Source organism: Cebidichthys violaceus, unplaced genomic scaffold (genome assembly GCF_023349555.1).
Source record: "Cebidichthys violaceus isolate CVI_PGR_0920_01 unplaced genomic scaffold, fCebVio1.0.p SCAF_2, whole genome shotgun sequence".
Lineage (NCBI taxonomy): Eukaryota > Metazoa > Chordata > Actinopteri > Perciformes > Stichaeidae > Cebidichthys > Cebidichthys violaceus.
In genome coordinates, this window is record NW_027176372.1 from 9,683,249 (window position 1) to 9,710,046 (window position 26,798).

General features: G+C 43.1%; 2 protein-coding genes across 2 annotated transcripts in view; both read left to right on the forward strand.

Moving 5' to 3' along the window:
• Positions 1 to 1,284: 1,284 nt before the first annotated feature.
• On the forward strand, positions 1,285 to 8,084 carry cab39l1 (calcium binding protein 39, like 1). The gene is made up of 9 exons (XM_068714297.1): positions 1,285 to 1,631; positions 2,200 to 2,347; positions 2,441 to 2,605; positions 2,799 to 2,917; positions 3,756 to 3,924; positions 4,014 to 4,073; positions 4,158 to 4,223; positions 4,355 to 4,498; positions 4,732 to 8,084. Exons 2-9 carry the CDS (start codon positions 2,231 to 2,233, stop codon positions 4,921 to 4,923), a joined length of 1,032 nt encoding a protein of 343 aa, XP_068570398.1. The 5' UTR covers positions 1,285 to 1,631; positions 2,200 to 2,230; the 3' UTR covers positions 4,924 to 8,084.
• Positions 8,085 to 13,615: 5,531 nt separating this feature from the next.
• The window catches only part of gpc3 (glypican 3), a 95,298-nt gene continuing 82,115 nt past the window's right edge, over positions 13,616 to 26,798 (forward strand). Inside the window, exons 1-2 of the mRNA XM_068714298.1 lie at positions 13,616 to 14,038; positions 24,113 to 24,274. Of these exons, the coding sequence (XP_068570399.1) occupies positions 13,882 to 14,038; positions 24,113 to 24,274 (319 nt within the window). The 5' untranslated portion in view covers positions 13,616 to 13,881. The remainder of the gene's footprint in view (positions 14,039 to 24,112; positions 24,275 to 26,798) is intronic.

Sequence of the window (26,798 nt, forward strand, 5' to 3'; positions counted from 1 at the left end):
CGAGACAGCGCCACTTCCGGGCTTTGGCTTTCAAAATAAAAGTATTGTTGGCGAACGTACGTTGCGATGTCTCAATCGTGAAAAGACGCAGGGGGTCGTAGTGTGAAGGACACGAAAGTGCTTTACAGAAATACCTCGTGGAAATGGCTTTATTATTGATGTATCAATAGCCATGTTTCATGCAGGTTTAACAGAGATTTTGACAAACACAAGTGTTATGTCCGATTTGAAGTTTGTCAAAACAAACTGTAAATTGTTAAGTGCTTGCCATGTAATATTTAATCTCATGGTCCTTATTTATTTTTGTGCTCATTTATTGCATATTCATTAAAAAAAAGTCCATATATGTAGTTCTCTGTGTTATCTGTACTTGAATGTTTGTGCACAATACAGAGTGGGTGTTGTGGTCATTAGGGGCCCATCTGCCCCTAATGAGGCAGATGGGTTTGGCCCTTGGCAGGTTAAATCCCGCCATGGATTGACAGCATGGTGACAGCATGAATATAGATATTGCAGTACCAAAATTAATAATGAATATTATTTTATTGTGATAGTTATTATCAAGAGTAATTTCATAAGGACATAGGATTGATCCTTGTGAAACACCCTGAAGCCACTGGCAACAAAAGTTTTAACTCTACCATGGAGATATGATTTGAACCAGACGATCAATCAAAAGAACCATTAAAAACAGCTTATTTCACAGGGTTGTGATCAGTTTTAAAAGCCTCGGGTAGTTGTACAAAGAGTGCAGCACAATTTTACTTGACATTGCACTATATGGCCAGGTGTAAATCGACAGCTCTGAGTGAAGAGCATCATTATCCTTCTAGAAATGCTCGTAGTTGTGAGTATAAAAGATCTAAACATGCTGGATGATGTTGAGGACCTTATAAGAAAATGACTACTAATAAACCTAATGCTAATAGGTATAAAGATTGTCTTGCCTTTTAAAAGTGGTGATACAATACAAAATAGAAAAGTTAAATTCCATGCATACATAAGATGAAATGGTATCTCTCAAAACTTAAAAAAAATCTGAAAACCTTATCTTTTCACGATAATTTAGGTGCACTTGTTTATCGTTACAGGGCAGCCCGGCTGAAGGAGCTTCCGGTGTATTCTCTAATCTGTCCATCCCACGAGACATTTGTGAGCCCCGAAACGTACGTACCTACAACGCAGAGGGAGTTTCCACGACTTCGCCTCAGCTAAAGTGATTGGACAACAGCAGTGGCAGTCATTTTGTAAAGCAAAACATACCCGCCCAGTGTCCCCGGGATGAAGAGAGGACGAGAGTTTCAACAGAAGAGAACAGGGAAATGAAGTTGTCAGACAGGCCAGCCCAGCAACTCTCTCTTCACTACTAGGCAGCTAGCGAGTGAGGTGACAGACGGTCACGAGTAGAGGGATTCATATGAAATACCACAGCTATGAAGGTCGTCCATTTGAGCAACTTGTAGCTACAATTAGGATACGTTAGACAGCTACAGCCACGGATCACGGATAACGTTACAGACGATTCAAAGTAACAGCGTTACAGTGGAAAAGAAAGTGGGGACAACTTGCTAGCCCGATAGCTAACCTTTAGCCACCGAGCCTCCTTCAGCTTCACAACCAGAGTTCACTCGGTGAGTCTTGACAGCTTTAACTGAATGTTTCAGCAGTGTGTTATGTTTTTCACGGTAACGTTACTGTCCGCCTACTGACCAACGGACGGTAGTTGTTCTTGTTTCTTGCTACGGCTAACTAGGTCACAAGCTAGCTCAACTTCGCTGCTGAACATTGCTGTAACGTTGACATTGTTACCGTCTTGTTCTCCGTTATGTCCTCGTTTCGTTTAGAAAGTTCGCGTTTTATTCGCGCAGGCTAATGCTAACTTTTGAGAAACTACTAACCAAGAGGAAACCTATCGTAAAAGAGTTACTTTAGCGCTACTCTGCCCGCATTATCTTTGAAAACTAATGTAAGGTTAGCAGGGTTAGCTAGCTGCGTGTGCTGTCATGGTCTTTAACACTGTAACTCCACAGTTTCACTGTTGAGAGTGGATTTTTTCAGTCGGACGGTAAAATTAAGTTAGTTGTTTCGTTGCGTCCTTCAGGTGAGAGCTTTTTCAGCCATTTCCTGATGCAGAGAGGTACAGGAAGTTGACTTGCTTGCATATAATAGTTATTTGAAACCAGTGTTTTATTTCTCCAGAGATTTGGGCTCGGATTACCAGTCTCCAGTCATGCCTTTTCCTTTTGGAAAGTCTCAGAAGAGCCCAGGTGACATAGTGAGGAGTTTGAAGGAGAATGTGGCCTACATGGAAAAGATGGATGCTGCAGACAGCAAAAAGTGTGAAAAGGTCGGCTTTGGACTGTCTCATACTTTAATTTGTGCCTCTTATTCTCATCACCAACTGATAGTCGCAGTCATTAACTCTTTTTCCACAATAAAGGTCGCAGAGGAGGTGTCCAAAAACCTGGCCTCACTGAAGGAGGTGCTTAGTGGAACAGGTGACAAGGAGCCTCAAACCGAAGCGGTGGCCCAGCTTGCACAAGAGCTGTACAACACCAACCTCCTCGTTGCTCTCATTGCGAACCTGCAGAGGATTGATTTTGAGGTGGGGAACATGCACTTATTTCTGCAATGACTTAATTTGTGTTTAAAGTATTGATCCTTTTTGTGCCAACACCAAATGATCAGGGACGCTCCCACTACATGCGTGATTTGGACATCGATGCCCAAAGCGAACATCACATCATCAGCACCCAGTCAGCCATTCACCACCTTTTTTTTCTTTTTTTCTTTTACAGGGGAAGAAGGATGTGGTTCATTTGTTCAGCAATATTGTGAGACGTCAGATTGGCAGCCGCACACCCACGGTAGAATACATCTCTACACAACAACGGATCCTCTTCATGCTGCTGAAAGGGTAAGTTCATCTTTTCAGGCTACAGGAACTCAGTGTTTGACACATGATTGATGTGAGTGCTTTATATGTACAATTACATATACTAAAGGCAAGTCCAACCGTAGATACTCTTAAACTGTAATTTAGTTGAAGGCACTTTTTAAACCCTCTTCTTTGTAGGTAAAAATCCCTTTACCTCAACATGCCTCGTGAGTTTCCACATTACGCGTTATGTGTTTCAACAACTCCCAGAGGAACGAGCGTGAACTTGTTGCATTCACCTGTGGGTAGCGCATGTTGATGAAGAGAGTGATAGCAGTGCTGGTTTTACAGCTCTAAAAAAAAGAAAGAAAAAAAACCGAGTCATCCTGCCTGCTCGAAGAGCAACATGTCTATCGGCTGCATTGCATTATGGTCAGTTGAAGTCGCTGTCGGTGGATCAAATTCCATCTCTGCCACTTGCCTTGTTTTTTTTTAACTTTGATCTAAAATGTCACGTCTCTAAAGCAGACCATCCAGTTTTGATTGTGGGAGATGGACATCAAAACCTGACATTTAACGTTGATGTTGAAGATGATTCTTCTGCTAAAAGGTTCCCGTTTTGGCTGCATGGTTAATTTTCCCCATTTGGCCAGCTATCTTATCTCACCATGGAAAATAAGACCTGGAAGTGTAATGCTCATCAGTACAAATCCAAATTAAATGCCATAATAGCATGGATTTTCCTTAAAGAAACTTATTTTTTTTTGTTGCTGTTTTTGTTTGTTACAGCTACAGTATTTATTTTATAAGTGGCCTATATTCAATTCTGATGAGGCTAATGGCTTGACCTGGGTATGCCATGTGTTAACCTGTGCAGATATGAGAGTGCAGAAGTGGCTCTGAACTGTGGAATGATGCTGAGAGAGTGCCTGCGTCACGAGCCTTTGGCGCGAACGGTGCTCTTCTCTGAAGACTTCTACTGCTTCTTCGGTTACGTGGAGCTGTCGACCTTTGACATCGCCTCAGATGCGTTCGCCTCGTTCAAGGTACAGCGCCGTGTTTTCTTCTTCTTTTCCCAGCATCTTCACACCAACAGTTTGTCTCTAATATTTCGGTCTTTTCTTTTGCCTCTCAGGATCTCCTCACAAGACACAAGATTATGTGTGCAGACTTCCTGGAGAACAATTATGACAGGGTGAGCCTCCTGTGTCGTTTTGATCTTTTAATCAAAAGAATGCTTCTGCTGTGCCTATTAATACACTTGTAAAATGTCCGTCAGGTGTTTACAGAATACGAGAAGCTCCTGCATTCTGAGAACTACGTCACCAAGCGGCAGTCTTTGAAGGTAGAAGCTCCACCGCTCTGGCCGATCCAAATCACTTTTTTTAATTTAGCTTTCAGATTCAAGTGTTACTGACATGCTCACCCCAAGGTCTTACAAAAGCGACGTTGTTGTAATTGCATACTGTTTTTCAGCTCCTCGGGGAACTTCTGCTGGACAGACACAACTTCACTGTCATGACAAAATACATCAGTCGGGCGGAGAACCTGAAGCTGATGATGAACTTGCTAAGAGACAACAGCCGAAACATCCAGTTTGAAGCGTTCCATGTGTTCAAGGTTTGCTCATAAAACGCGTATCATCAGTGTAACTGTTTCCTGTTTAACAGTCCAGTTGTACTGTGAAATGCTCCTGAAAAATGCAGCCGACATTAGTTGGTAAAATATTGAAAGCGGTGTTTATTTAAGAGGAGTCTTGGTCTCATTTCAGGATGAAATTTATCAAATTGCCAATCATCTTCCCCCCCCCCCCCCCCCCCCCCTTTTTTTTTTTTTTTTTAAATTAAAAAAAGGTGTTTGTTGCAAACCCCAACAAGACTCAGCCCGTCCTGGACATCCTGCTGAAGAACCAGACCAAGCTCGTGGAGTTCCTAGGCCACTTTCAGACCGACAGATCGGAGGATGAGCAGTTCTGCGATGAGAAGAACTATCTGATAAAGCAGATCCGGGACCTGAAGAGGCCCGCAGCACCGGAGGAAGCTTAAGGTGGCCGGGATGACGGCTCCCATCAGGTGGTAGACGTGCAGGTGGTGGCCGGAGCTGCAGAGGGCTAAGAGAGAGTCTAAAAGACATGCTTCATTAAAATTTAATATTAACTACAAAATATAGGAAAAAAAGCAAAGATTACTTCCTTCACTTTCTGTTTTTTTTTTGTTTTTTTTTAGTTTGGATGTGGAGGTGATTTCCATCCAGCAACTTGAGTGGGCCAAGAACTGTTATTTAAACCATAGTGCTTTTTCTTTGGTGATGATGAAATGCATTTTAGTCCGTTCTTGTAATGTTGGACCTTAAACTGTTACCTTTCCACATACATTGTTGCTGACCGAGACCCTTAAAATGACCCCCCCCACCCCCACCCCCACCCCACCTTCACAGCCAACGTGTGTTCTTGAAAGTCTTTCTCAGAGACGTGTCTATATTTTAGAGATAGAGAAGCTGAGGAGGAGTATATGAATATATTATTTTTCTAATGTATCTTCATGGTAAACAGTTTAAAACAGTAACTCTTCTCTCTGAACAATGTTTAGTCTAACTAATGGCATAGGTTTGGTTTATGGCCTTATTGTAAAGCTGTTGTGTTGTACAGGGACTTAAATGATCTTCAGAAATACAGCTTTGGCAGAGAGACGCATGGATCATATTTGCCTGGTCAGCACATCGTCATTTTTGGTGATTTAAAGCATAGGCGGTTCGGCCTTCTGGTTGCGTTGTGAGGTCACAGAGGTCACAAATGATCCTGCAGTGCTGTACTTGACAATGCATTTGCTGGCACAGGAAGGGGAAATCAAAACCATAGAGGAATCAATTAGTTGCGCTGTGATTCTATTTTTTTTTTTTAGGCCACGCTCAGCGAGGCTTACGTGACTGAAATAGAAGCAAAGCATCAGATAACGCTGCAGGGTACCAGCCATCCGCTCACCGCTAACACGGACAACCAGGATATACCAATTGATTGCATCCTCACACACTGAGCACAGATAGGAAGCATTCATTTGAAACGATGACTTAACCAACAAAGAATTAACAGGGTTTTAAAGTACTCAACGTATGCCAGATTAGGCATTTCTCCGTAACAGCATAAGCACTGCATAACGCTAGAAATGATATTGCAGTTTACGCGGAGGTGTTTCCTTCAAAGATGCATCAAAAAGTATGTTGCGCTGTAAATCTATTATGAGAGCACAAGGGGTCATATAAAGGGAGCAGACATGCCGAAGAGACTCCATACTAACTGTCAGCAGGAAGTGCTTCTTCCTGATAAAGTTCCCTCATTTGGTTTTCATTGGACTCGTATTGAACATCTGCTGCGCTGGATTTGAATTGGGCAGACTGTCGGTAATGGACATTTAATTTGACTAAAGATCCCCTTGATCTCATGTCAACAATAACTCTCATCCATGCATTTGTTTACTCTTAACACCAAAGAATACAAAAAAAGTATATTGGTCTGATTATACTAATGCATTTTAATAGAATACACTAACATTTCCTTTTGATGCATCAGAAAGCACATCCTATCAGATGTCAACGCGTTGTCTAAATATCCACGCGCACCTATTTAAAACAGTTTGTTTTGGCTGACAAGCACTGAAGCATCGCTGATTAGCTACATTTCTTAAAAATAAATAATTGCCTTACTTCTGCCATTGTCACTGAAATGGCATATTAGGGATTTCAAGGTATAGTGTGTGTGTGTGTGTGTGTGTGTGTGTGTGTGTGTGTGTGTGTGTGTGTGTGTGTGTGTGTGTGTGTGTGTGTGTGTGTGTGTGTGTGTGTGTGTGTGTGTGTGTGTGTGTGTGTGTGCGCGTGCGTGCGCGCGCGTGCGCGCGCGTGCGCGCGCGCAGTCTTCTAGTATATACCTCATGGAATTTGAGTTTGCAAATGCTGTGTTCTCTTTCTCTTTCCTTCCTCGACAAGATCTATTTTATTTGACTGTTTAAAACACACAGCAGTGGTTTGAATGCATGCCGGAACTTGACATATGTATATGTTCAAACCTGACTGGGGACTGGTTTTCACAATGGGAAAACTAGATTTTTAAACTGAAATATTTCATCGGGTGGTGCCACACAAACGTTAATTCATAATGAATTGCAGTGTGCTACCTTGCAATGAACGTTGCCTTATTTAAAGACATTTAACGGATCATGATGATTATGTGAAAATTCCGGACCTTTTTTTTCTTTTTTTTTTTAAAAAAAAAAAAACCAAAGTCAATATGAAAAAGGGTAAAGATGTACATTTCAAGTCCCACACGCATCACATCACCAGTTCATTTCTCAGATCCACATCTGTTACCAACCGCATTATGCTCTAAGGTTATAGTAGAGTACACTCAGTTGTGGCTATTAGCTTCTTTCTTTTTTTTTTATCACTATTTGGTACACTGCACCAGATAGTCACATGGTTATCATCAGGCCTTTACGGATCAATACATACATTTGGGGACTCTGCTGTGAATGTGGTACATTATGCACAAATAGACTGAAGTCCTGCACACAGTGCACCGTCATGTCACCAGTTTATGAGAGAACGTTTGTCTGAAAGTGTGTTTGAGTTTCTTTAAAAAAAAATCCTGTCTGTAGTCAACTCCTTTAATTATTTAATGTGAAAACCAGTTTTTTCAAAACTACACCAATGCATCGGACTCACCCCATTTACACAAGAGTAATTAATATATATATTAATTATATATTAATATCCTTCACATACGATTTAACTTGAGCCCAGTCATGCCGTGCTGTTCACAGTCGTCCCATCAGGGGGCGCTGTTGGCATCAATTGGCCCAGTTGTATTAGTTGTACCAGCAGAGCATTTCATGTTTCTATAACCCTACCTCTAATTATGAGTTTATAAATCACTGGCGATATTATGTAGACGTCAACACAAATTCCTTAAGATCAGTACTATATATTTTTCATGATTTAGAGTTCTCTGTTTAAATATTTGTTGTGCTTTACTTTTTTTACTCTGTTGCCTTCTTTTTTTCTTCTTTTTTTCTCCTTTCTTTTCCCCCACCCTTCTCTTTCCACACTCTGGATATTCTCTTTATTTTACCATGGGAGCGAATAATGTGTACATAACTTTATAAAGGATAAAAGTGTGAAAGCATTCATGAAAAATAAAAACTTTATGGCAAATTTATTTGTGTGTGGCGTCAACAGTTTAGGGGTCACAGGCAGCTTGAAGACCCTGAACATGGTTGGGTCCACCCACACAGGTGTTTTCACTTAATGTACCTGATTAGGCCTCTTCTCATTATGGTGCCCAGTGTTGCCTCTGTTAGGGCGACACATTCTAATTGGATTCAACTCTACAGTTCATTTTTACAACTGTATACATTTCTAACATTGAAGAAGCTGTGTTTTTATTCATCTTCCAGATCACCCATTCGGCTTGGAGTGAGCTGACAAAACCAGATTTTAATAGAAGTTAGTTACAGAGAAATCCATTTTATTTCTTCAGGGACGGGCCTGCTGTACCTGCTGCAGATTCCTCATGTTTGAGAAGCGAGGTAGAAGATGCCGTCGCTGATCTCTGTGCAGTTTCACTCAAGACACAGTGGAAGCAATCTCTCTGTAAAACTGACTGGAGTCTCCTGCATGTCGTCTCACAGCTTTGAGTGGAATGATACTGTGAAAGCTATTCAAACTCCTTTGGTACATATATGGCCTGTAGTGCTGAAATGGTTAGTGGATCAACAGGATTTCAAAAGAAAAAAAACAAAAACATTTTGAAAGCAATATATACAGCTTTTCTGTTTTCTGTTTTTATATATTGTTGAGTGTGGAAGGTTATTCTTTACCTTTTTTTAAAAAAACAGTCTACGTAACAGCAGTCTAAGATAAGAGGTTCCCTTAATGAACACTTTTGAGTTAGTTGGACAAAACAAACAAGCTCTTGGAAATTCTCTTCAGCATTTTAGACAGACTTAAATGATGAATCAAACACTAGTCGAAAGATAAACAGATGATGGAAATCATTGTTAGCTGCGGACCTACTATGGCCTGTAGTTTCTCTGCAAGATGTTGACGATTCTTAAAAAGAATCTCCAAAGTCCGTCAATATGGTTTAGTTTGTTTCAAACCAAGACTCAAATGTTCTGTGATCTATGACATTAACAATGAGCGGAGGGATGTTTGTTTCCATTGAAATGTAGCTTTTATCTCCAGGATATCGCTCTGGACTGAGTCAGTCACCACGTACATCTTGTATTCATCCAGTGATGCAAATGAATATTGCTAAAAATAACCCCTCCTCCCAGTTGTAAGCCCAGTTCAAAACACTGGGACACATTCCACCCTACCAGGAGGGTTCCAACATGAGGCCTGCTCAATGGGCAGCCAGTCTATTGTCTGTGTGGAGGTCAATGATAATCCCTTACTCAAACCAAAAGAAAACATTATTTCTCCACCAGAACACGTTTCTGTTTTAAATGTAACATTTAAAAATCATAATGCAAAAATCTTCCTTAAATTAATTAAAAATGAATTTCCCTGCAAATCAGATCAAAAGTGTCCTGACCGTAATCAACCCCCCTCTTCTATCACCGCTTCTTCATGAGAATCGAAGACACTCGGGGAAAGAATAAGATCAAAAAATGGGCAGCTGCAGTTTATTTTTCTTTCCCCTTTAAACCGCGCCAATAACAGCGTATGGACGCAGAGAAACACGCGGTATGGGAAAGTGGGTTAAAGTTCAAACGGAGAAGAAGGCAAGTGAGGCGACGCTGCGTCCATGTTCCCACAGTGGAGGAAGTGCCACCATGCTTCTTTTTTTGGAAAGCCTCTGCATCTTTCAGCGTAACGATCTAAAACTGTTGTGTTGCAACTACCACACAAATAAAGACATTATGACTGAGTGATATCTGTGTACACGTGAGGCGGGATGGTTGGAGGGGACGTGCTCCTGCAGACGGAGCAGAAGACTGCGTGGGGGCAGGGTTTTACAGGGGTTACGGGGTCACAAGCCTCCCGGGTTCCTTTTGACCAGCAAAGCGCCGAATGGATGAGCTAGATCTGGGTGAATACAAACTTTCCGCGGTGCGGTCTGCAAACATGTGTGGGGGGGAAAAGTTCTCCCGAGGGGCGCCGCGCGCCAGAAGAAAAAAAAATGAAGTCTACATTTTTAAATATCTAAAAAACCGAAGGGTACCGTGTTTGTGAGAGGGGTTCTTTTTTTCTCATAAGGACGACATCCGCATCGAGTGCGTCTCCTGCGTTCCTCTCTCCACCCCCACAAAGAGAAAAACAACACGAAAAGATGCTCTCACAATTTCATGCATGACAGAACTTTTTGTTGGCGCAAAGAGGACTGCGGAGGGTACAACATCTGCGCGGTGCAAGGTACGTGGTGGCAATATTGGGGGAGTTTTCCTGCAGGATGGGCAGCAATGCAGTCACTCGATAGAATAAACCTCCAAGGCAAAGGTAGGCTGTCAATAGTTGTGTTTCTTTATTCCGACACAGATCAACGCACGTGGTCTTCTATGGTGCTTTCGTTTAAAAAAAGTTTGAATAGTCTGAAAAGTATTTTTTTTTTTGTGCCTATGTCTCCATATCGGATTGCCGATTCGCTAAAGAAAAGAAAATGTTGTGCACTACTCTTAATGTATATAATGCATTTTTCTTTTAAATAACCCGTATGTTGAAACTGAATGTGTTCTCTGGGAGTCACAATAACTTTAGTTGACTAAAAGTTGATTCCGCACGAGTCTTTTGTTATGGCGTCGCTTCTGGCACGTTGGGCTCATCAAGGCTCTGTTTTATTAATCCGCAAAGTGTTACAAATCCATCCACCCGCCGCTCGCCAGCTGCTGTTTGTGTAGCGGTTACGTCACTGAATAAACGCGGATGCGGATTTGAGATCATTATTTAATTGAGTTGACGCGCTTCATCATCGCATCACAAATGCGCTGTTGGCGCCACTTTGTTAAAGCTGCACACAGAGGCGCTCGGACCACATGTATAAAACTCACCGTAGCTCGGTTACATCCCACAGTCTGCACTTTAAGACAATAGCAGCTCTTAGGGGGAAAAAGCTGCATTATGGGCTATAATGTGACTTTTTCTGCTCCTATTTTTTAAAATGCCCCCCCCCCCCCCCTCCCCACGTGTGTGCTTTTGCATTGACCGTTATGTCTGAACAGCCTGTGATTTCCAACAGTGTTTCAAGATCTTATTAAACTGGGATGTGAGATTTGTTTTAATGGTGGAAGGTAAACTAAATATATTTACTCCAGTACTTAAGTATAAGGTTTAAGTGCTTGTACATAGCCTGCTTAGTTTAAAGTTACCACATTTCAGAGGGAATATGCTAAATTTCCATCACTAGATATATTTGACATTTAAAGTCAATGGTTATTTTGCAGATTAAGACCATTAAAATAATTCAACATCTAAATTAGACTTCCCAATTTGTGTCCCCTTTAAATCTTATTTATATTTGGTGGTATTTGTCGTTTTTATTTTTAATATCTGAAGTTTTCAGTGATGTAGCGATGGATCAAGTGCCCATATCCAGTCTGTGGGCAAACCAATGTATTATTTCTTATCTTATTATTTTACTGAAGACTTTTCAAGGTTTGTAATGCTTGAAGATGTGTGTAGAAGAAAACATCCCTGCTTGTACATGTTTTAATTTAGCTAACCGCCTCACATGGGTGACCATGGCTAAGTGGAGAGCAGGGCCGCCTTTCAATCAGAGGGTCGGCGGTTTGATCCCCTAGTCTCATGTCAATGTGTCCTTGAGACTTAACCCTAAAATTGCTCCCGTAGCTGTGCCTACGGTGTGTAGATAGATACTGAATTGTAAGTCGCTTTGGATAACAGCTAAATGACTGTAATGTAATCACATGGCTGCAAACAAAGTATTCATTCTGCTGCATTGAGCTGTAGGATCGGGTTCAATATTTGTCTACATCACCATCAATTGATTTTTGGTTCTGTTTTCAGATGCCTCCAGACTGGGAGCGTCTTGCCTGGAGGAGTTGGAAGTAATCCAGTACATCAATCCCCACCCCCCCTCTAACGCTCATGGTCCTCCAGCTAAGGTGCATCTAGTGTAGTTAGTGAAGTAGCTCAGTATCTACTGCCCTAGTTGCTCCTTCTGGCTGGAGGGTTCGTTCTTTCTCAAGATCTCAGATATTCCCCACTGCCCTGAAATCAAATGTATCTCTGGGTGGAAATGCTTTATGTCTAATATGTTTTAGTTCTGTGAGGTGGACTAGAGCCAACATGTGGTAGCCTCTTTTGTTTTTTTTGCAGTTTTAATCCTATAAACCTTCACAGGTCATGGACAGACGGAAGGTGCACGGAGCAGATTCATCTTAAAAACCTCAAAGAATAAGAAATAAGGTGTTTACACTACATTCTAATACACTGCTTAAAGCACAGTAGAAGGATCCCTGAACGACTTTGCAGTCCCAAAGTGCTCACAGTGCAGGTAGTGCACACGGATCTACTGCAGTTTGTGCACTTCAGGTATTGCCGGTCACCTCCCCTCATGCACACATCAGCCCGCTTGCAGGTGGAGCTCATGTGGGTTTACGGCGAGTTTTGCTGGTTTGCTGTCAGCTTCTTTCACTCTCTGCTGTGCAAATCCATGCAAAGCTCTCTGTTTTTCACAACCACAGCCAAAAGGAAGAGATGCAGGTTCTTGTTGTTTTCTGTTGTTCCAAGCTTTGACCACTTGAAAGACTAGAAATCGTATTCACTGCAGGCACAAGAGAGCAGCTGTTACCCCTCCTCCTCCTCCTCCTTGTTGCAGTCACGTCCGACTCTACAGGCATCTTAACATTAAGGTTGTTGTTTTTTTTGTCATTACTGCTTGTCTCGTTGTTTTCAGGTGGATGACTTCACAATTTCAATACTAGACCAAATCAAAAGAAATTGCACAGTATCCATCTGCAAGCCGCCAGATGTTGAGAACAGCTACACATGTGATAGAATCTGTAAAGGAGCATGGAGGTTGTGTAGGATGGATATGCTTTTCTCTGGTTTAATGTGAACTCTGTTCCATCCGCAGAGAGGATGAGCTCTCTAAATGTTGGCCTCGTGTGCAGACTGAACACTAGGTGGCACCATTTCAACTGTATTGGCTCTTTTAGGAGCTGAGTGGAAGTATAGATGTCCACTCAGGATGAGAAGGGTGAAATAAGCGGTGTAAAATGGAATGCCATTAGGTAATGTGATTGAATGATATTTATGTAATTATATAAGATAAGAGCAGGATGTTGGTGTTCACTTTTGCTCGGTTTGTACACATATCAGAGTGCTTCCTGTACACCTTTTCTCCATGTGGTTGAACAATAAAAGCTAATTTTCAGATCATATCCGACGCTTATGTGTCATATTTATTGGAAAAAAATCTCCTCTCCACTTCAAGCGCCTCAGGATGCATCCTATAACACACACACACACACACACACACACACACACACACACACACACACACACACACACACACACACACACACACCGCCATTCATCTAACAGCTCGTGCACCACATTACTCCCCCCCGCCTATTATCTCTACTCCTGCAGCCAATGTATCAGCTCGCATCACTATACTATTACACGAGAGGGGAGATCTCAATACGCGCAGGTTCACGCTGTGGCGCGCGCTTTATGGGGGGTGGGGGGTGGGAGCGCGCACATGTATCCGGGGCTCGTCGATCTGTGCAGAGAGCTGAGAGTGAAGAGGGACTCTTTAAGTTCTCAGCTTCGGAGTATAGCTCGCGGACCGTTGAGGTGGCGGTGGAGAGAGAGAGAGAGAGAGAGAGAGAGAGAGAGAGGATGCTGAGCCAGAAGCCGCAGCCTCACCTCGTCAGCGCCAACGCGGGATGCTTCGGTAACTTTTGAGCGCGTTGAAGTTTAATCTCTACACCGTTAGTCGCTCCGTTCCGCCCGGTTTCCACGTGAAGCGCCGCTCATCCTGTACCATGCTCGGTCCGTCGGTCCGCGGCGCGCTCTTCCTGTGCGCCTTCCTCCAGCTCTTCCCCCTGCCCGGCGGACAGGTGCCGACCTGCCAAGAGGTGCGCACGGTGTTCCAGTCCCTGCATCCGGGTTCCAAGTGGGTCCCCGAAACCCCGGTGTCAGGTAACTGTCATCAACTTCAAGCTTGTGCATGTTGCGGCTCCGCGGGTGTTTTTACGCACTTGCCGGCGCGCATATGTGGTGACTGCATCCTTAGATTGCGTGCACTTCTATAGGTTAAAAATTGATTTTCTACTCAAATTAAATTCCACTGTTGAGTTTCGGAGGACATCACCGTTACCACAGTCCTCTCGACTGCTGACTTCAGTGAGAGCCAACCCATACACACACTCTCTCCATCCCGCCGGCTGAACGTTCAACGACCATGCCCCGAAAGAGAGAAAGAAGAAAGAAAATCTATTGGCCAGTAAAGCATATTGTTAAAAGTGCAGGTTGAATTATATAAACCACCAGTTAACTGTTAAATAACAAGCTTACAGAATCGATTGGCTCCAGTATCGATCCAAACGTGGAGCCAAGTAACCCAACTTTGATTTGGTGCTTTAGAAATTGGAAGCAGATGTTGGCAGCGTTTGTTTGTTATCAATCTTCTGCCAAGTTTGAGGGTTTCTGTTCTTTAGATGAGGATGAGGATGGACTGCACCTATTTAAAAAAAATGATCAGCACTCTTCCTTTTATGATAGTTGATTAATAATCCGTGCTCAAGCTGGTCCTTATCCACATTGTCACAGGATTTATAGATTAGTAGTGTGATGTGAATTGTGACCGCCCTGCAAACACATCTGTAATATAAGCGGTTATCCAAAGAGGTAATTACTGTTCCCTGGAGCTCAAATGTCAGCGAGTCTGCCTCGGAGGAGGGAAGGAAGTGTCTTGACTTTTAAGACGTGAGGAAAAACACACTGAGCTGATAGGACGGGGGAAGGGAAATAATTCAGGTGTTTTTCGGGATGAAGGTTAACAGCTATAGAACCCCCTTTTTTTGCAGAACACAGCACGTCCGCACACCACCGCCTGTTGCACGCATACCGATCCAGAGAGCCCTCTCATGCGGCTGAATCATCAGCCAGCTGGAAATGTTAATTGAGTTTTGTAGTGTCATGTCAGCGCTCGGGGTGCAAGGGCTCCAGGTTAACAGCCTTTTCTTTTTTCTAAGCATCCAATTCTCGCTCACCTGATTTTCAAAGAGGTTTGCCCAAATAACGCAATAAGTGCGCTGTGAACACTGCGATGTGATGAATCGCAAACATGATTAAAATCGAACGGAAAAGGAAAGACGTGCGACGCACTTTGCAGCGCGTTTTGTCACGCTCAATCCATCCCGTGCTAATCTCCTATCTGCGGGTGCACGTGGCACCAACCACTGCGCCCTACATCTTTCCGTGCATGAATCTTTAATCACACACCCTCCGCCGAGACCATCGTACGTTTTATCTTGCCGGAGTCATCGTGGCAGGCCAGGAGAAATATTGAACCCCCCTACCCTCCACACACACACACACACACACAAATGTGAGGCCCAGCAGCCCAGCTGTGCACCTTCACTGGGGGTTCAGTCTGAGCTGGACGGCCTGCACCAGGCAGCTCCAAACCATTACTCACACTGGAAATCAATCCACCAGTCAGCCGAGGGACAATTCATCCTCGCCGGTTTAAGAGCTACTTTGGTTTACACGTTCCCAAGATGCCCGCGGCTCCTCTGCTGCGGCGTGATTGCTGGTTTTATGAAGTGAGCTGGTTGCTACAGTGCTTTATCAAGTGTCCGATGGTAACGCAACAAATCACAGAGCCAGATTTTTAGATTGATGTAGAACACTGATTCGAAAACCCGTTGGCCCCTTTTTTTCTGTTTCGGATCCTGCAGAGCCAGCTCAACAAACATAAATCTTTATTTTACTGTCTGATTGTTCCTAACTTGGCTTACAAACGTGATTTTGAAAGGATGACGTGTTAAATCCGCGAAATACAAATGAGGCATGACTTCTGTTCTGGGTCTCAAAGCTTCATTAAGATGAATATATATTTGTTCATGCATATCCCATATGACATATAGAACATGTAACATATCCTTATTTGTTATGCTAAAATGTTTTAGGATCTTTTTCTGCATTTTTCGTTCTTCATCAAAGGAGTTTGCAGTGAAGAAGAGTGGTTACCACTTTGATACACTACTGGATTTAGAAGAAAAGGACAAAATATTTTAGGGGGAAAAATGGCTGATTTTGACACAAACAGCAGTGCAATAAAAAGGGAGGAAAGCCAATGTCGACAAAACACATGGGGTATTATAGGACGCCCATTAGACTGTCTTTATGTAAAAGAAATCAAACGTATATGATGTTTTAACATTTGTCCCATTGAGCCACAAAGTTCTGTAGTTACATGATTGATGTTGACTTACTGCACCAGTGTAGGAACAGGGAGACTTAAACATATAGGAAGATAAATTGCCTCTCCCTTTTATTCCCAATGTGCTGACATAGTGCAGATATACAACAATTCCTTATATTATACAGACCTCCTAAACCCTCACAGGACCCCCTTTATAGGAGCTAGTGTAGTAAAATGTAATGGGATGTGAGTTCAGGACTTAATGCTAAAACAAAGTGCTGCCAGTGAGGGAGAAATAGGTTGGACATTAAAATGTAAATCAATTTGATAGTGTTTAGGCTTTTTAAAAAACATCCCCACATCGCACATTAAGCGAGGCCCGAGAGAGGACGTAGTGTGGCCTTGAATGTGCCACAGGAAGTTTTTCGTCTCACTATAAAGCCATCTGTCTGTGTAGGCTCGTGTGGGTGTGTCCTTCGCATATCTCCGCACGCGAAGACGTTTGATATTACTAAACTTTGAATAAACAAGCTTAACAGCGGGGGGCGGAGCCTCAGCGCTCTGCAGACTGACACCTTCGTGCGTACTCGTAGCTCGCGCGCCACCTGCGGAGGCTCGAGCTATTACGGTGTCACGCTCGGAGCCTTAAGTCCAGCGTGTCGTCTGCAGCGTGACTTACATTTACAGCATTTCCTTTTGCTGCTGGGTGCTGGAGGTATAGCCTGCTAATGTCACATGGCTGCTGGATATAGGAAGATAACATTACATGGATGCTGGATAAAGCTCTTCTTCACAGTCGACAGCAGCGGTTAGCTATCAGGAAGCAGAATTGAACCAGAGTGTTTCACTGGACTTGGGCGTGTTGTTCCCTGTGAGTAACGCTAATTTTCCGGGTGTATGACTTGATGCTAACTTGAACTTTTATGCTAACACTAATAAGGTTACCTCCAGTACAATACCTCTGCTAATGAAGTCTACGCTCTACTTCATATGCATGTGGTTATGTCAAAACAAGCGACCAATACAGGCTTCTGGAAACTTCCTTGCTAAGTATTCACCGTTGTTTTCTGACCGCGAGTAACCGCTACTTGGGTGAGTTTTTGAGGGGCGAATTTAGTGATTTACCTTTTCTCTGACTGGGAATGTTGGTATATTGTATATTTCGTATATTATATAATAATAATAAAATTATGAATAGTGCACAGTAAAAGTATTGCATTCACATTTTTACTTCACTAGTGAAAGAGGGCATCATCAGCACGATGTACTTGAATGTAAAGCCTGTTCACGGTGGAGCTTTTGATTCTAACATGATGCTGGATAGTTCAGTGAATGATAATGAGTTGTATTTGTTATATTTTGTTGGTCAAATCTGAATCTGCAACGTAACCAGCAACATTTCTCTCTCAGGTAAATGTACTACTATGTTTACTCTGAACTAAGTACAGTTGAGTTACATATTTTTGGGGGCCTTTTGTAAGATATTTTGACGTACAGTGATGTAGAATAATAACATAATTCAAGATCTTTCATATCTATACATCGTAATGAATCTATATCTGAGGCCCTTTGGTTGGGGCCACAGGCCCAGGTTGTCTCCGTTGCTGAACTTTCAAGTCTGCCTCTGGTGTTTTTTCCAGTGAACCAGACTGTATTTTTCTGGTGTTTCTGACTGTGTTTTCTTGGGTGTGTGATGCAACTATGTCACAGCAGGTGTTTTTTGCTGAGGACCCAAAGAAGCAGTGTTGAGCGTGAGGTTGTTTGTATGAGCGGTTCTCCAGAAAGCTGCAAGCAGAAATACCACAGGACAAACATTTAGCCCGTTCTGAACAGGCATGTTTCCAATGGGCCCTAGCACAGTAAAATAGTGGAGTCTCTTCACACTGGCCCCATATTGATGGAATAATGTGGAACAACAACGGTTTAACCTTTGTAGCCTTTTTTCAGTGCTCGGTCACCGGTCGTGACCTGTTTAACCAAAAAGTGAATTTTTGTATATCAATTGTGTATCATTTTCAGGGTAAAGTTATCCAGTAATTTGCAAGAAAATGATCAAAGATTAGATGAAGGTCTTTCCGAATAGGTTGTTAAACCACTGGGATAATGTAATATTGATGCATTGTTTTTCAGTGGGCATGCAGAAATAGTTGCGTTACCAAACATTACATCATCAGCGATGATCACATTCACTTGTTTTCACTCATTCTTGCACATCTTAATGTGTTCAGTTTTTCAGAGGATTTCTGTGTGCAGATCCACTTAGCAAGTAGCAAAATGTGTCTTAATTCTCTTAAAACCTGATAAATCGCACTCTATTCCTGAATAAATTACATCCTAGTTTTTTCACCAGAAAAAGATATGACACATACTAAACTTTCCAGGCGTGTTTCCAGTATTTTACGCCGTCCTTTATATCCAGCGATGACATTGAACCCGTCGTTCAACATTCTCAACAATATTTATAATTTAAAACCAAACATCCTGAATGAGACAGAGTTATGGCGCCAGGCTTGTACTTTAGGTTGCATTTTCATAAATCCCAGCTCTTCCACTTTTGCCCTAATGAGCTTTTTTTTTTTTTTTTTTTTTTACAAAAGCATGAAATATGCAGCCACTTGTCACATACTTGGTACTTTTTTTGGTCCCCCTTTTTGTCGGTCATGCATAATGCATCTTTGTCATTAATGGATACAGAATAACTTGAAGGGTTTTCAGTCACATCTGCTGAACTTTGTGCCTGAGAAAAAGATTTGGCGAGTAAATGCGAAACACAAGTTCTTCGTCGAGGCCAACAGCCAATGGAAGATTGATGAACTTCAATGTTGAGGATGGCTTGCTGGGATTGTGCTGGTGGAAGTATCACGTTTTATCTGTGTGTGTGTGTGTGTGTGTGTGTGTGTGTGTGTGATGGGGAGCTGTGCAGCAGCCTGTATTGATATGGTGTGTGTGGTGTGGAGGTGGCTGATTCAGAGAGAAGTCCGCAGGAAGGCAGAGCAGAATTCTAATAACGCTGCATGTGGTGCCAGGGGGCAAAAACACCAAAATACTAAAGTTTCTTTTCTTTCCGCCAACATGATTCAAAAAGAAGCGAGGGCAGGAAAAAAACACAACAACAACATTATACGGTGGAGATGTTCAAAACACAATTGTGCTGCAGGAGTATCACTCATGTCTTTGTTGCGGCTGTTGCTGTGGGTGGTTGGAGTGTCGGGAGGTAGAATGGAGGCTGGTATAGTCGTGTATGAGCGAGAGGCGCTTGAGCGCTGACCCCGGGACGTGAGTGTGTGAGAGCGGCTCCGTCAGTGTCAGCGGCCGTGTGAGCGGAGGACGTGGAGGCTCTCTGACAGCAGCAGCTGACCTGGTTCACGAGAGGAGCATCACAGGCTCACTAGATAGGAGAGAAGTATGAGTTGACAGCTGCCACTTCTTTTTTTTTTGGAGGGGAGGGTCATTGTAGAGGTAGAGATTGGAAATAGGGGAAGTACGACATGTAACGAAGGATTCCAAGGGGTTGTAACGGTATCACGGTATACCGCGGGTTCATACCGTGTACATTTGCTTCTGTGCAGTATTTAAAAAAAAGAAACTACAGTAAGTGAGTGTGCGGGAGAGTTAAAGGTGTAGGCAGGAGCAGTGTGGCTGCACCTACATGATATGTTAATTTATTAATCATGGGACATTTTTTAAAAAGCTGGTGTTTTTATTTGTCATTAAGTTGTTAATTTACCATGCAAAAGTGTTGCTATAATTCTTAATTTAATCTATAATCTTTAATCTTTAATCATACTTTAATTATGATATATATGTAAAATTAAATTTAAAAACTAAAAATAATTATAATAATAATGTAAAGGGCCATCCAGAGGAAGAAATAAAGATAAGCATATTAATAACATTATGGATATAAATAAGAAAACATCACCGCAGAGTTGAAGAGAAAGAGAACTTAACTGTAGTTATCGTTTAGTGTGTGGACGGCCATAACAACGTGAAACCGTGATATTTTCTGAGAAGGTTAATCGTACCGTGAAAACCTCAGATCCGTACAACCCTAAGGCTGGAATCGAACCCTGGACCTCCAGCTGTCACTTATTCTAACAACATCCTGAACAGTTTTCCCCCCTTTTTTTCCTCCTCTGAGCTGAAACAACTCTACTCGTCGTTTGATATTGCTGAGCAGGATGCCAGCAACAGGTCCTGGACTTCTCAGTAATTAGCTGCGGGGGTCAGGTCACCTGTTGTTTGTTTATTACAGAAAAAAGTGAACAACAAAAGAACAAATGCTCCTGCTGTTGAAACAACACTAATAAGGTGGATCAGTTTGACCTTTGTGTCTAATCAAGCAGCGATTGGTGCTTTGTTTATTCCCATCTCCTCTCTGGAAACAGCCCTCTTTATAATGAAGGACACTTGTGTTTGCTGCCTCGGTGTTTTGTGTACACTCCAGACAACAGAGACCGAGGCTCGTTCACATCCACGCTCTCAGCTTTCAAATTATTGCTTCATCAATACGCTTTAAAAGTGGAGCAGTCAGCAAAGTGCTGAAAAACGCTTAAAACAGTTGTAATCCCTGGTAGCTAATGACACTATCATTCCTTATACGGTTGATTGTAAATCACGCTTATTTATTATCTCTGCATAGTGACACTGGCTTATTTTGCCCTGGAGAGGAAGCCAAGGAGTCCCATGTGCTCCCACTCCACACTGGTAGCTGATGTATAATTTATGCCCGTAATGAACGGCTTTTAACATATTCTATATTCTAATACAACTTGTTTTTCCCCCATGGTCTCGGTTATTAAACTTGCATAGTGATAGCTTTCTAATTGGTGCCGGGAAGCCAAAGAGACACACAGTGTATTTGTGCCCCCCCCCCCGTCCCTGAGCTTGTTAGAGATGTGAAGGGACCCCTCTCTCTCTCTCTCTCTCTCTCTCTCTCTCTCTCTCTCTCTCTCTCTCTCTCTCTCTCTCTCTCTCTCTGTGTACACAGGACTGTGGGAGTTTTCACCCCTGGCATTTCAACAGAAACTTTTATTTCACGAGCCAAGCAGCAATAAAGGATCGTCGGATGAAAAAAAGAGGCTGTGACAAACCGGAGGGCGATCAATGCGTTTTTAAAAAGCCATTCAAAGAGCTCGGCAGCTGCTCTGCATGTTGAACGGTCCGGTTCAGAGTATTGATTGAAAATAGGTAATAATTTAAAAGGCGTCACCTTGGAGCGAGATTGCATGTTGGGGGGGGATTTACATCTAGATTGCTCCCGGCCTCGACCTTGTCTCTCTTCATTGTGTTTGAGAGAAGCGGCCACCAAGACACCCAAAGAATCGACTAATTAGCCAATAACGGGGCTGATGGGAAAAAGGTGCCACCGGTGCCCGGTAGCTATTAAGCTCAAGGTAGGTGGAGTGAAACAAGCTCAGAACAAAACTGTGCAGGGATGACAGGGAATATATACTTTAAAAAAAAAAAGAGAGAGAGAGAGAGAGAGAGAGAGAGAGAGAGAGAGAGAGAGAGAGAGAGAGGGTGGGGGGAGCTGAGCCTAAAGCAAAGAGGAGAAGCAGGAAGCTGGTTCCCAAGTGATCCGTCAGTCAGAGAGAAGGCTTTATTTAGACGGTGAGCTTTTATTATTTGTGAAGCTCCACAGGGAATCTTTTTTTTTTACTGTCGAATCCTTCACTTATTCCTCAGCGCCGTGGAACTTCTGTAATGAAACACATTTATCATCTGCACAAAAAAGACAAACGTGCAGATGCGACTGTCTGTTTTGCGGGAGATAATTGCTAAATCCCCGTCTCCTCCCCCAGCACCGGCCGCGCGCGCGCCTCACCTATGGCGCTGTTATTGACAGCTTAATAATTTAGCCCCAGCGGTCTGAAATTAGCTTGATCTTATCTGTCAGGAGTCCTTTGTCGGTATTGATTCAAGATATTAAGGCTGTCAGTGCGCATACAAAAGGTGCCGCGTGACAGTTTTATTGCCTGTTTCACTCATTAGACTCTCCATCTTAAACCCTGATGGGCAGCGGGAGTGAGTTGGGGGGGGGGGTGTTAGCCAAAGCTGTTCGCTGTTCGACTCCCCAGCACTTGTTAATTATGAGGACTGCCACTCTGTTGCGGATCTCCTGCTAGTTTAACTTCCCCTCCACGCCACGCCTGCTGCTCTCTTTGTTACAGTCTGAGCTTTTGTTTCTGAGGATCTATTGTTTGAAGACCTCAGAGAGGCAAATCCTCAAATAGAGAGATTCACTTTTCATATTAAGATAAACCCTCCGTCTCGACAAAAGCCTTTCTCCTCTGTCTTTTGACACACTTGTTATCAAGAATTTTCTGATATATATATATATATATATATATATATATATATATATATTTATATATATATATATATATTTATATATATATATACACATTCCGAGCCCTCCCTCTAAATTAATCCCCAGGCTTCCTCTCCCTATCCCCCGCATCCCAACCATCGGCTGGCAGACTCCCCTGACATTTGTTTACCACTCCATCCATCAGGCCCCTTGTCACTGACGCCTCTCAGGCAGCAGCCGATCCCGCAGACAACTCCTAGACACTGCCTGGCACGTTACGACTGCAGCCGAAGCTTTCAACAGCCACACGGGACAGAGAGAGAGGGAGAGAGAGGGAGAGAGAGAGGGGAGGCACTAAGGAGAGGGAGCTCCTCTTTGTATTTAAACATCAGATGGTTTTGGCCTATTTATGTCTGTGTGATGTCTGTGTGTGCATCGTTTTAGAGGAGCGATTTGGGAATAGGCTGTAAAATTTATAGCTTGTGTGTAGAAACGTGTTCCACTGGACCTTTCTCTTTCAATAGATGTGTTCTGGCACAGAATTGTGAGAACTGCAACATAGATTCTGAGTAGTTCCCTCTTTTGCAAAGGCACCGGTAACAGCAACTTGAGATTGAACTACTTTTAAAGTCTCTTTTAGGATACATGTACAGCGTTGCCATGACATCGCCAAAACAGAGGCATGTTCTCGTAATAAAACAAGAGAGGAGGGCTCTTTGTAAAAAAATGCCCCCCCGTGCATCGTCACACAACACTGCAGTTCCCTCGCAGCAGCTGAGGCACCCTCGCTATCAGACTCTTATTAGAACCGCGTAGTCTTTATCGCCCTCCTCACTGGGATCTTGGTTGTTTTTTCAAATTTAATTAATTTCCTTTGATCCGGTTGGTGCGAGGCTACCTCGGAGTTAAACGTCCTTGTCACCTTAGTTCTGCCTTAACTAGCTTACATCTGCACCTTTTCAAAAGAATCCAATTATTCCTCATCTGCGTAAACAACCTGTACTGTCAGTGACCAGGTGCAGAAATGTTGTTTACTCTGTTTTGTCAATGTCGTATACTGAAACCGGGGTTTGTTTGTGTGCATGCTGATCTGCTCCTGGTTCTCATATTTGTGCCCAAAAAAGTCCTTTTTTTATCCTCCGTGTGAAAAGTGTAGCCCGGAGTGTTGGGAAACTTTCTGTTGACCAAATTGATCTCCGAGGACAACAACACAGCTCTGGTGTATCGCTTGAATGTGCAATCAAAATGCCTCTTTTATTTTTCAGCAGCATTTTATTTTTGACTCCGGCCCGGCTAAATACGACACCCTCTACATAATGATCGCGCGCTCATTAAGGCTGCAAAATCTGCTGTAGATAGAGTTTCCCGTGTTTAGCATGCAGAGGATGCGGCTGAATCTTCTTTTTTTTTTTGTGCGAAGGAAGAGGGGCTTCTGTTTTTTTTTTTAGAAAATCAAACAAAAGTGGCTTTGCAGCTCCTTTCCCTTGCGCTCATCCAGCCTCCTGTCCTGTCTCTGCTGATTCTCTGCCAGGTGCCGATCTGCAGGTTTGCCAAACCAAAGGCCCGACCTGCTGTTCCAAGAAAATGGAGGAGCGGTATCAGGTAGCCGCACGCAGCAACTTGGAGTCCGGTCTGCAGGTTGTCAGTGCTCAACTCAAACGTCTCATCATCCAGAACGCCGCCATATTCCAAGGTAAGCAGTGAGCACAGTCTCAAGCTTGCTTTTTTTTAACTGGCACAGAGAGAAAAAAAAAACATCATCACAATTGCATTTTTAAACTGATAACTGACGTCCTCAAATCGGCACACTAAGTATCCACTTTCTTGGCTACGAGTCCCTGTTCACGTCAGCGCGCCCACTTCTCCAGACGGTGAGTCACACACACAAAAATATAAAAGCAGAAGCAATGCACGCAGACAGAGAAGAGACGCTCAGCTGCTGTTCAACTAAATGTTGGAAAGGCAGAGAGACATGTGGTTAAAGTGACTTTAGATGTAGCATGGTTGTCGGTGCCAGACATGTTGTTCCGGAAAGTGACAGCCTCCTGAGATTTTGGCGCACTGCAGTCGGCGAAGACTGTTACATTCACAGAGTGGAAAAACGCCAGTCAGCAGTGGGTTCCTGGGAAAGCACTCACAGATGAGAGAGGTCAGAGGAGACGGACTGGTGTGACTGGTGTGTCAGATGTGTGCGGTATATAACACTTCAGTGCAACAGTGATTTGAGGAATCGTCAAACCTGGAGACACTGAGGTTCAACTGCTGTCAGCTGAAACAATGAGGAGGCAGGTGACTGCTGGAAGTGAGCGAGTGGACAGTGAAGTCAGCAGGAACTGTGGGACACCATTAAATCAGTGTCCCCATGCTGAATGCTTTAAAGAACTCTGCTACCTCCTCTCTTTTCTTTCTTATTATTGGCTAAACCAAATTTCTCAAAGTTCCCATTAAAGTTCTCAAGTGTTTAAGAAAACCCTCAGTCAAGCAGCAACAAAGACTTTTAATAAGGCCTAATAATGAATAGAGTAGTTTGACATCTTAGGAGCTATGCTTGTTGCCTTTCTTTCTTCTATTTTGTTAGAGTGAAATGAGGAGCTTGGAACCACTCAGTCTGTAAATATGAAGCTACCATGGAACAGCTGGTTAGCTTAGAGGTCTTTAGAGGTGCTAGAATACAGATTTTGTTACCTTTGGACAGAGATAAGCAAGCTGTTTCCAGTCCTGTAGCTAAGCTAAGCTAGCCAACTGCTGGCAGACGCTTCATCTTTACTGTACAGATTGAGTTATGCTTAAAGTCTATGGATAATTAAGGGCGTAGCCACTTTGAGTGACAGGCGGGAGCCGTTACAGCCGCTAGCCGTCTGCTAGGTGTCACCTCAGCTAATTCGAGTCACTAAACTTAACCACTCGGCCTGGTTTGTGGTGTTGGTGCCTTTTGGAAAAAAGTTCATGGAAATATTGGACAAATAATAAGGCTTGCCGTGGGGTTCATTGTACGCCGGGCATTCTGCTGGTGTGGGTGTTGGATGATGGGTAAATTGAAGGAGCTGACCAGCATTTCACTGGACTTGTAACGTTACCTTGTTTGATTTCATGTGACAATTGAATTGACTGATTGAATGAAAAAGTCAGGTGCTCCAGTTTTTTGGGTGAGTGAAATTCTAACGTTAATATCGTTTCACTTATATGCTAACACCGGTATCATCAGGCAACCGGGAGCAACTTTTTCTACTCGTCTTTACTCCCTGTGCTAATATTACTCTATATTTTTAGCCAGTTTGTCTTCATTTCTACAGTACAACAAACATTACATTGGCTCACTTAAAAAAAAAAAAGTTGGACGGTTGTAAACTTTAGGAATTGGTATCAAGTAAACTCCCCGACAACAAAGGCGTACACAACTTTTTCTTCAACAGCGCAGCCATGTTAGCAACAGATGTTATGAAATATCCCTTTTCACATTTAAATGCTGAGCTTTTGTGATCATGCTACGCAGGCCTTTACAATACAGTGCAGTAGCTCTGTTTACTGTCTCGGGGTTTCCACATGAAGCGGGATGTGCAGACTCACTGGGCCGACTTTTTTTCTGAGAGCGCACACTCACGGGTTGCGAAACGCAGCACCGTCCTGACACACCAATTAAAACTTGAGGTTTAATGGGGACCGTGGGGTTTGCTCGACTTGGTTGTTACACACTAACTATGTTAGAGTCTGCCGCTGTGGTTTGGCTGCACTTTCCTAGAAGGGGGTTCAATGCTAATTGCTTTAGCATAGGACTTGAGAGAACTCCCCAAACAGCCCCCGGAATGAAATCCTTTTAACATCCTGGTCTTATCTGTTTCCCTCTACTTCATTTTCATCCTCTTTCTTTTCTTCTCTCCGTCTCTCTGACCCTGTCATCCTCTCTCTCCATCTCTGTCTCGCTCAATCTGCTTGACTTTTCTCTCTCCTTCTTTCTCCCTTCCGTCTGTCTCTTCTGTTCGTGTTCGTGCCGCTATTGGGAATTGAGTGCATGACTTGTTTGCAATCTTCTTTGCTGCTCTCTGTCTCTTTTTTCTCCATGCGCTCGCTTCTGCCAGAGATCAAAGGGCTTCCCCTCTCCACTCCTCTCATCTCCCATCTCTCTGAGTGCTCTCTCTATCCTCGCATCCCCCTCTCCTTCCAGCTCCACCTGCCCTGCTCTGCTTTCCCCCAAGCCTCAGACTCCACCAGAGGTTTTC

Excerpts from the sequence above, each read along its gene's own strand:
- cab39l1 (XM_068714297.1), top strand. The coding sequence starts at position 2,231 with ATGCCTTTTCCTTTTGGAAAGTCTCAGAAGAGCCCAGGTGACATAGTG. Across the intron at positions 2,348-2,440 it reads ACAGCAAAAAGTGTGAAAAG|GTCGCAGAGGAGGTGTCCAA; the intron begins GTCGGCTTTGGA and ends TCCACAATAAAG. Across the intron at positions 2,606-2,798 it reads TGCAGAGGATTGATTTTGAG|GGGAAGAAGGATGTGGTTCA; the intron begins GTGGGGAACATG and ends TTTCTTTTACAG.